Source organism: Xenopus tropicalis, chromosome 8 (assembly GCF_000004195.4).
Source record: "Xenopus tropicalis strain Nigerian chromosome 8, UCB_Xtro_10.0, whole genome shotgun sequence".
In the NCBI taxonomy this organism is placed as follows: Eukaryota; Metazoa; Chordata; class Amphibia; order Anura; family Pipidae; genus Xenopus; species Xenopus tropicalis.
Genome location: NC_030684.2, coordinates 77,969,434 through 77,980,443, shown reverse-complemented (window position 1 = coordinate 77,980,443; position 11,010 = coordinate 77,969,434). Strand labels below are relative to the sequence as shown.

Genomic DNA, 11,010 nt, shown 5'->3' with positions numbered 1-11,010 from the left:
CTTCTCAGTCAGTTATAGCTTCTAACACTAACTGCCTACTGCTGCACAAATATGGCAGACCCCTCACAGAGGAACATGGGGGCTAAGATTGGAAATGTAAAAGCATCTGACAAATACTTTTATGGTAAAATTATAAATAGCATGCAACTTTTTATGTAGATTCATATTTTAAAAAGTATTTTTTTTTCGTGTCAGTATCACTTTAAATATTGGTTTCACAGCAAGAAATTAGTAAACAATTAATTATTTATCAAGGTACCTGGCACAAAATGCAAGAGACCATAGGCAAGATAAACAGCTTTTTTGCTGTAAGCCGTACACCTATACATCGCCTTCAGACTGGAAGTTCCTACTGCACTCATTTTGTAATTGCTACAAACACACACACACAAACTGTGCATTAGCAAAATATTTAATTAAAAAAATTTCAGACCTGTCAAGATTCTATTTCCGCAATGGAATAAATAATCAACAGCGTACATCCACTTAAATTATTAAGTTCAGATTGTACTTGCTGCATAATTTAGCTGAGGGCTGACAATGCAGGCTTTGCTACTTGAGTCTCACTATATAGTACATAAAATGTCCCTCTGTGCATTGATAAGGTGAATCAAGGCACACAAAGCCAAACACGAGATATGGCAAAGCTTCAGAGGAAGTTGACTGTCCATCCTAACTTTAGTAATTTCCATCTTGCCCTCCTTTGGAAAAGGAAGCTAAAATTCAAATGCACAATTTTATGGAGCTTCACTTAGACAGATTTCCTGCCAAGCCTCTTGAAGACACTGACGATCCTTGTATTATCCATCTGGGCACTGCTGTTATCACTTGTGCTGCTCACTTTGGTGTTCCCCAAAGTCCTCTTGATGGTCACTCTGAATGCCCCAGGTGGTGGTTTTGAGCTACTAACCTTGCTGTCCTGAGGAGCTGCCTGTGGCTTTCCCAGTCGCTGTATTAACTTTGCTGAAGGTACCTTCCTTTTGACAACTTCCACTGGGCCACTTTGCTGAATAGTACCCAGCCTCTGTGCAATGCTGATCTTGGAGGTGGAGAGTTTGGGGGGTGCACTAGCTGGTGGTTTGCTAGCAAGTCTTCGGAGTGTAGTGATGGCAGGTTTCTGCTCTGAACTGGTAGCTTTGGCTTTAATGGTTACCCCAGCTCCTAGCCTCTCCCTGATCACAGGAATTCTTTTTCTCTTTAAGACGCCTGCATACTGCAGTACAGAGCCATCCTCATCACTCTCAGGTGCCCTTTCTTCCTCACATGAATCTCCTAACCGACTGAAAACTCCAGTAGGCTACAAGGAAAATATAAAATACTGGATCATGAATCTGCAGCATACCCAAAACTTTTCCCTAGATGAATTCTGGTTTATTGAAAACAGCCTCCAAGTTAATTTTTCTTAGCACTCACCTTACTTCCTGTTGTAGTGTCAACTTTGCTTTCCGCTCCCAGCCTGTCAAAGACAGATGTTCTGCCCGTGCCTGCAATGTTTTACCAAAAAAAAAAAAAAAACAATTGCATGACCATAATAAAATGAATTTCCTTGACAGATTAACAGCAACAGAAGCATTACTATTTAACATATACTCTGGCGTCATACAATAAACAAGATTTTATAACATTTTCTACATTACAGCTTAAGCAGAAATAAACTCAAATACAGAAAAAGTTTATCAATGTTTACCCTTACATCACACATCACTGTTCATTTAGACAATTTAGCTTCACAGGTAATTAATACAAGAACATATCTATGAAGGTTTTCATTTGTACCTGGTAGTGATAAGCCAAATGCAACCTGTACCTTCTGAGTAAACTTCTCCAATAAGTGGTGAATAGGTTTAAAGATTTTATTAAGTCTAGTTGCTTAATGAGATTAATGGCAGCCATTGTAACTGTACTGGGCTATACTATAAACTTTTGAATTTTGGCTAACACCTACCTGAAGAAGTTTTATGGAACCACTGCAAGTGGAAGTTGGTTACGGTATAACCCTTAAGAGTTTAAAGAGACAGCTTATTCCCAACTGAAAAAGCCATTCAGGTGAGTGCTGAAACATTTTTAGGATTACTCATAAATTCCAGCTGCTATAAACTTATCACTTATCCATAAGCATTTCCATTGAAATGTTTGGCATTATTATTGGATAATCATAAAGAACTCATTACTGGAGCAATGGAGACTGACTCATGCATAAACTTATTTTCATTTTGGCAGTAGAAGATAAAGCCAGGTTACTATGATACGAAAATTATGGGTTAAGGATGCAACCAGACCTTTTGCTGCCTGCTCTTCCAGGATTTTCTTAGTTCTTGCAGTAGTCCCTTTAGGCATGTTTATTATGTACTTTCCTTCCATCTCTGCAGTTACTCTGCGTCGTTTAACTGGCACATCAGAAATGTCTTCAGCAGGAGTGGACAAAACTTTAATTTAAAAATTACAGAAATTTAGAAAACCAAAGAAACAAAAAAAAAAACAACAAAAAACCCCCACAAGTAATACCATAAAGGCGCAAGAGGCATCATCCAGTAGCAGGCAGAAGGGGGAAAAAACAGAGTAGTCTATTTATCAACCCTCTATTCTTTAGTTTCTTAACCAAGGAACCCTAAGGGGCTGATTTACTAACCCACGAATCCGACCCGAATTGGAAAAGTTCCGACTTGAAAACGAACATTTTGTGACTTTTTCATATGTTTTGCGATTTTTTCGGATTCTTTATGAATTTTTCGTTACCAATACGATTTTTGCGTAAAAACGCGAGTTTTTCGTATCCATTACGAAAGTTGCGTAAAAAGTTGCGCATTTTTCGTAGCGTTAAAACTTACGCGAAAAGTTGCGCATTTTTCGCGTAAGTTTTAACGCTACGAAAAATGCGCAACTTTTTACGCAACTTTCGTAATGGATACGAAAACTCGCGTTTTTACGCAAAAATCGTATTGGTAACGAAAAATTCATTAAGAATCCGAAAAAATCGCAAAATACCGATCATTACGAAAAAAACGCAATCGGACTCCATTCGACCCGTTCGTGGGTAAGTAAATCAGCCCCTAAATGTTGGCAAAGTTGCTGGATTCTTATTAAGGATTTTGTTGCAGGATAACAAGGTTAGCAAACTTTTCCAAGTACCCCCAACATTGTGTTCTGATAAACTTCAGCCACTCTTTACTGCAAGTTGGAGTGATGTCACCCCCGCTTCCCTCTCTGCTTAGGAGAAACCGCCCTGTGGGAAAATAGGCAAAACAGCCAAAACTGCCTCCCATTTACTTTAGGATGATGGTACACAGAGTGATTTGTTGCCCAAAGAAAAACTGTGCTACCCACATGTGACAAATTTTTCCAAAGATTCCTTTGCATTAGTTTCAGTAGGATTCTATTTACAATTGTGGCTTCAAGTATTTCTCTGCCAGCTAAAACACACTGTGGAAAAACTGCCCCATTTACCAAGATGAGACATGTCAACTAGCTACTGGGGTCATTGGGTAAAATACAGGACATTTTCTGCCTTTTTTTCGTAGGTTTTTGATTTTATTGCAATTAATAAATCTTGAATATTTAAGTTTTTGCAAACTCAGATTTGCAAAACCCCTCACATTTGAATGTTGATAAATCACCCCTAAAGGTCCCCATACACCTTCAGATCCGCTCGCTTGGCGATGTCGCCAAGCAAGCGGATCTTCTCCCAATACCCCCCCACCTATGGGTGGGCGATATCGGGAGAATCCAGGCTAATTCGATCGTTTGGCCCTGGGGCCGATTTCAGGCCAGATATCGGTCGGACAGGCCCACCGGTAGTGCCCATACACGGCCCGATTAGGTGCCAAATCGGTATAAGGGACCGATATCAGCAGCTAGAATCGGCCCATGTATGGGGACCTTAAGTATAATACTTGGTACAATAGCATATTGGTACAATAGCATTATTAATTCAGGAAGGAATTGCCTTTGTTGAGGCAAATTTCATAACAGGATTCTGGGAAGAAATTCCTTAAGGCTCCTAGAAAAGTCCATTTACATGGGCTTTGTCCCATTTACATGGGTTTATCCTATAGGCTAAAGCTCACCCACTGGGTTTAAAGCAGAAGCCAGGATAATAGCTGATCAGATTCCCAACTACAGACCGGTTTCGCCCTTTTTGGGGCTCATCAGTGTAGTGCAGGGTTTTCTGATCAGCTTAGGTAGAGCCAGGAGTGGGGATACACGAACAAGCTAAAGGGATTGAGGAGACCGCCTCATACGTATGCAAATGTCATAACAGGATTCTGGGAAGAAATTCCTTAAGGCTCCTAGAAAAGTCCATTTACATGGGCTTTGTCCCATTTACATGGGTTTATCCTATAGGCTAAAGCTCACCCACTGGGTTTAAAGCAAATTTAAATAGCAACTGAAGTATTTTGGATTCCTTAAATATCTGAATTTGAATTGCGTTTCAGTTTTAGAGACAAGGGCCCTCTTTACCTCTTGCATTTTTGTATGCAATCTGTATGTTCACATTATGTATACAGACACATTTTTGTACAGTGCATGCAGAATATTTTGTGGCATTATAAAATGTGTTATTTAACCTCAGCAAATATGATTATAGATATTAATCTTGCTTTTTACCTGCTTGTGAATTCTTCAGTGCTACTTTGTTAGAGACAGTAACAGAAATTTTGGAGCTGCTTGTGTCAGGCCTGTGTATAGGAGTGGATGGTGGAGAGTCTCTGCTCAGACTGTTGGCAATCATCCTTGTAGCCGCTAAAAAAAACAGATAGTAAATGTGAAGTGCCCCCGGATATTGACCTACCAACCTTAGCAATTATGCTCTGTGGGATGCTTAACTACAGCTGCAGCTCTAGGTCTTGCAAATTAAAGCGATCCTATCTTTCAAACACAGAAAATAAAAAAAAATGGCTCAGAGTTTGACTACTGCACAGACCAACAGCCCTAAAGTAATATACACAAAACAGCACAGGTCTTAAATAAATCAAAGCACAAGTTTAAAAAAGATTTTATGCTCTTCAAACATGGACATGTTATAAGGTACTTTCTGTGATCAGAGATAGCTGAAGTGAGGAACTACATCAAATAGAACAAACTAGATTAAATACAGAGTTCTGCTCTAGTGCTAATGTTAAGAAACATAGTAGGCTGACAGTGAATGTACTGAAGGTATAGCAGCAGCAACATAAAATAGCTTGTGTAAAGGAAAATGATACTGCATTTGTTCTCACAAGAAATCATCATACCCAATATAATGTGTGTTTGCAAGTATCCAGTAGCTGACAGAATACTTACGCTTTTGCAATGTTAGGACAATATTAATCACATCAGTCTTCAAAGGCTAACCAATACAATCAAAACAATTTGGTCATCAATACATAAGGCTAAATCAGACGTCACACAAAGTATTAGTAGAAAACTTACGACTGTTGGCACTCTTTCGCAGCTCTGTCTGGGTGCTAGTCCGACTTGGCTGTTCCGTCAGAGATTTACATAAGTCCTGGAGGAGACACAAATATAGCATTTGCTGATAAACTACTGTTTACCACACTACCAAAGCTACATGGGAGTTTTCTTTTTCTGCAGCTGCTATCAAAATAAAAAGTATTTATGAATGCCTAAAAACAAGGTACAATGTTTGCAGGGTAGTTTCATTTCAGAAAAATATATTATATATACCTATAAACACAAGGACCAGGAGGGACCGAAATGTTGGAACGCATGGTGAATGAATAAATAGAAGAGTTGCTGTGAAATGGTGTGCTGGTCCTGTTTATAGGTATTTACATATTTTGACTTCAGCACCCACCTGTTTAACGTGTTTAGAGTGGGGACACACAGCTTGACTTTAAGCTTTTCCAGCTGTAAAGTCCATTCATTTTGGGTCAACATATGGGCAGATGCACATGGCATTTCTTAGCCAGGCTGGAAAAGGTAGCTCACGAGGGGTGGTAGAACTTCAAGTTGTTCATTAAAATGTCAGTGTAAGGGTATATTTTGTTGCTCTGTTGTACAGTGCTGTGTACATAAGTGAATATACATACATACATCTAAAACCATAATCTGCACATACCTGTCTATGTACTACCTTGGCATGTTTCAAGATTGCGATAACATCTCCAACAGCCGATATACCCAATTCGTGCATGATCTCCTTGTTTAGATCCATCAGCATGCTTTTTTGAATCCTGCAATGATTATTAATTGCGTTACATTGCACAAGACAGAAATATTCCCTTATTCATAACTGCAACATTTTTACCATCATAATTCATCAATGAAACTTCTTTAAAAAAGAAATCTTACTATCTATCCTCCCCCTCTCCATTTCAGAGGAGCTGCTTTACTCTGAAAAGTAACTTATTTCAAAGTAGATTCAACTGACCAATTTAGCTAACCCAATTTACTGGCCAGCAGAAGAAGCTGGGTAAAGATGCAGTTTCGGTCCCTTTCTTCTAGCTGAAGATTTTCCCATTTCATTAAAGGGCACTGGCTGTGCCCACTCGCAGTCTGGAGCAGAAATCTTTGAGTTAACAAAGTAATCCCTGCTGAATCAGATCTGTAGTTGGCCAGCCAAAATGTCAAAATGTTTGTTAAGGGCTCTGGTACACGGGGAGATTAGTCGCCCGCGGCAAAACTCCCTGCTCGCGGGCGACTAATCTCCCCGAGTTGCCTTCCCTCTGCCATCCCACCGGCGAACATGTAAGTCGCCGGCGGGATGGCAGACGCGGCGGCGCGATTTCGCGCAAATCGCCGAAAAAGACTCGCAAGGCTTTTTCGGCGATTTCCCGAAATCGCCTCGCCGCGTCTGCCATCCCGCCGGCGACTTACATGTTCGCCGGTGGGATGGCAGAGGGAAGGCAACTCGGGGAGATTAGTCGCCCGCGAGCAGGGAGTTTTGCCGCGGGCGACTAATCTCCCCGTGTACCAGAGCCCTAAGACACTGGTCCCAGAAGCAGATGTACCCAGATAATTAAAGATATAACACCTTCTTTAGGAATACTCAAACAATACAAAGACTCAACACTCCACTTCCCTTACGGAAGAAACATATGCAAAAACAGTGTGTCATTATCTCAGTGTGTGACAGTCTGTGCTGAAAATAAAAAGTAAGCAAAGTGTCTGTTTGAACAATGGTAACTGGAGAAGGTGGCAAAATCACATTTTAGGGTAAACTCACAAATGAATACACTACAAAAACTGAAGACCCTACCCTAACTCTACCAGGGAGAGTTGGTTTCCCAATCAATAATGAACCAAATTATATAACATTTATGAAACCAATTAAACAGTTTCCCTGGTAGTTATAAGGCCACTATCAAACATTTCATGAGAAAATCTTATAGAAATGACTACATATATTTTATTTACACATTTTTAAAAAAGTACTTCCCTTTCCCATAAAAACATGAACAGGAGGATACAAGGAGGCCCCCCTACTGTTGACAATGTGCTACCAATTAGTAGTAAAAAAAAAAAAGAAATAATGGGGTATCACTCAAGCACAATTTTCAACCACAGTATTGGATTTAAAAGTTCAAAAGGGTAACAGGGCATGAAATCCAGAGCTAATTTATAACAATGTCAAATGTATATAGTACAACAATGCTTGCACAGAGAATGTAGCCCAGAAAGCAAACACCTTTATGAAATAGCTGCCACCAATGTTCAATGGGCAGTATAGCTCCTGTGAGGAAAGCGTATTCCGTCATAATTGTTGCAAAGTTACTTATATTACGCTTTCATTACAAGGTTGTATAAACAAATAGCACCCAGGTTTCCACTGGGTAACCAGTACATAAACTTTGTTCAGGAGGAGACCCAGATGCCCTTGTAAGGACTATGGAGAAGGCAGATGTTATGGATCAGACAGTACATTTTGTGAAATCCATTGGGTGACATGGCTAACATACGGTGATAGCAATCAATTAACTTCACAGAACTATTAAAGACTGTCAGATTAAAGGAAAAGTAACACTAAATTTTGTTAAGTGAAAAAGCTATCTACCCTGCACCAATAACTGCCCTATCCTGTAAACCACTTAGTATTTTGAATGCTTTAATAGAAAATACCTGCTAAAACTTGGCTTCCTGTCAACTGAAATATGGCGATACGGAGTGCATATTAAAACCAATAACGCAATTAAGAACAATAAACAGCTGTATAATTAAACCCCAGGACAAAAGTGAAATATCCTGTCCCCTCAGAGTTTCGCACTAGCAAATGTGTTCTCACCTGTTATCCACAAATGTCACAGCATAGTTGACAGCTGGCCCTGGGGGGATTCCAGCCTCCTTAAAGAAACTGATCCACTCAGATGTGGCTGGTGGACAAAAAATATAAAATATTTGAGTATGTTAAAATCTAGATAATACAACTAAACGGCGAGGATGGAAAACTGCCTGTTCTTTAAACAAAGATTTTTTTTTTAATTCAAAATTACAAATGTTCTCCACCCTTTAACATGTTATTATGTGGAAAGAAAAAGCAGAAAAAGAAATGAAGGGAGGTAAGACAACACATGCTTGCACGCTTGCTTGCAGAATTTCCCCATAGATAAAATGATTCTTTGTACTCCTTACCTAAAGTGACAGACGTCATGTTGTTTCCACAGGACAGTAAGCTGAAATGAAATCACACATTATTTTCTGAAAAGAGTAAGATTTCCAATGTTTAGTTTAGGGTGGAAAAAACAGATTTCCATTAAGCCGATAGTAGGAAAATTAGATATCTGTCAACGAATGTAGTCTGAAAAGGGTGGCAGCTGGAGATCATAAATAGACCATGACTGAACTCATCGCCAGCGCTGGAGTCTATTTATGGGCAGAAGTGTACATTCCTATGTGGGATATACAGCTGCAAGCTACTCATAAGCTTGTAATAGGACAGAAAACTCTTCAAAATGGACACCCACTGCTAAGCTTAATTTTGCAAATTTACAAACAGCATAAATTTTACAGCCCAAGGAAACTAAATACAGGCTATTATAGTTTGCGGTTATGTTTTAAAATGTTATAAATGAGTATGATTATTTAGTCTACTTACAGTCCAGTCATTCACAGGTATTTTTAAAGTGATTCTGTCATGATTTTATTTCTAAATTACACTGTTCAATTAGCAAATGATTCATTCTACCATTTAAAATTTTATTCTTAAACGAACAAATTTATTGGTTTTTAAGTTGTAATATTGGTGTGTAGGCAGCCATCTCAGTGCATTGTGCCCAGGTCTGAACTTTCAGGAAGATCCAGCGCTACATATTAGAACTGCTTTCAGGTAACCTATTTTTTCTCCTACTCCCATGTAACTGGAGGAGTCCCAAGCCGGACTTCGATTCCTTACTATTGCTATTCTGATATTTACTGGGAGCTGCTATCTTGCTACCTCCCATTGTTCTACTGATCTTGCTATCTTGCTACCTCCCATTGTTCTACTAACATGGCTGTGACACCCTGGGAAATGAAGAATATACTACTGTATATACTACTAAACTACTGAATATATATATAACATTTTGTGTTAAGGAGTGGCCTCCACAGAGTTGAGTATATAAATACTAATATAGATATCAGTACAGTACGTATAAAAACATATGCTTGTTGTTCTGTACTCGGTATTTACATTCATCTGAGGCACCACTTTATAATAAAGCTACAAACAGCAATTTCCAAAATGTGCAAATGCAAAGTAAAAATGGCAAAGATTTTAGACATTTTTGGTTCAGGTACCAACTTTTTTTTTTTTAAACCCCCCTTTGACTCACAACAAGATAACAGATTACTTCTCTGAGCAACTGATAGTTGTCTCAGAAACAGAAGACGAACAACGACTTGTCACATGAAGAAAGTTAAATACCTTTTAGCATTTCCACAATTTTATAGTTGTTGTTAGCGGTTCTACAAAATCATTTTATGGTTCAGTAATTTAGTTAAGAGCTAACAATTAATGATGTGCTAATAAAAATACTAATTTGTACCAGTGCAGTTGCCCATAGCAACCAAAGTTTTGGTTTCATTTTCAAACTGCTGTAGAACTAACTGCTGATTAGCTGCTACTGGTAACTGTGCTAGCTTAGCACCAATGCTGGAAATCAGCCCTGTGTAGTAAAACTGCTTAGTATTTAGCCACTGTACACATACCCACATGCAGCCTATGCACTAACCAGTGCTGTCCAACTTATTACATCTAATAGGCCAATTAATTCTCTTACAGCATGTATGACTATGATTGATACCATTACTAATAGAGAAGAAAAGTGAAAACTAGATAGGCTGGTATTGTATCCAGAGAAGGTGCAGGCTGGTATCATTTGTGTAGTTGTGCAACACTGGGTGCCTTCAAAACTGAATGCCAGGCTAAATTAAACCATTAGCTTAATTGTTTCATGATAAAACCGAGCATTATGTAAAAGAATGCGCTAGGGACCATAGCCTGTAAGCTCCACTGGAGCAGGGACTGAAGTGAGTTATGTAGAAGCCCTTTAAAGTGCTGCATTTCATGAAGGAGCTAAGTAAAATATAAAAATAAAATTCAAAGCACAGACAAAATGACTGGCCAGAGCAAAGAATTCTTGACGCAAAGCAAGGCAATGAGGGGATGGGACAAGGATCTGATCTCAGAACGCACGGTGCAACAATACACTGGGCTGTGTACAGCATTATTGTGATCGAGGTGTTCAACTTCGTACTGTATGGAGGATTCAGTGCCCCAATGGAACCGGAAGCAGCACTAGCACTACCCATAAGATGTACCATGCTGGTGTGTGTATTACTGTGGAAGCTGTAGTTAATTACCAAAATAGCAACACACTGTACAATGCAATGGGTGGAGATTCAAACAAGACTGAACAATTCGGAACGTGTTGATCAGAAATGAGCCATCCCACACGGCAAAAACGTGCCCCATAAACTCATCTATTAAAACTTACCGCCCAACAGTCCGGCTTTTCCCGGGACACTTCCGATTTTCTCAGTCCTTGATCGCTGTTTAAAAGTCCCGCAGCGTCGCCAATACCCAGCTCCTCG

General features: G+C 39.3%; 1 protein-coding gene across 1 annotated transcript; it reads right to left on the bottom strand.

The window, feature by feature from the left end:
• Positions 1-398: 398 nt before the first annotated feature.
• Positions 399-11,010, bottom strand: c19orf47 (chromosome 19 open reading frame 47). The gene is made up of 9 exons (NM_001005016.1): positions 10,914-11,010; positions 8,569-8,609; positions 8,222-8,309; positions 6,059-6,173; positions 5,410-5,485; positions 4,606-4,740; positions 2,280-2,426; positions 1,414-1,484; positions 399-1,297 (listed from the first exon to the last, which is right to left on the bottom strand). The coding sequence occupies exons 2-9, from the start codon at positions 8,585-8,587 to the stop codon at positions 752-754; spliced, it is 1,197 nt and encodes a 398-aa protein (NP_001005016.1). The 5' UTR covers positions 8,588-8,609; positions 10,914-11,010; the 3' UTR covers positions 399-751.

Excerpts from the sequence above, each read along its gene's own strand:
- c19orf47 (NM_001005016.1), bottom strand. Across the intron at positions 6,174-8,221 it reads GTGACATTTGTGGATAACAG|GATTCAAAAAAGCATGCTGA; the intron begins GTGAGAACACAT and ends TAATCATTGCAG. Across the intron at positions 5,486-6,058 it reads CCAAGGTAGTACATAGACAG|GACTTATGTAAATCTCTGAC; the intron begins GTATGTGCAGAT and ends TGTCTCCTCCAG.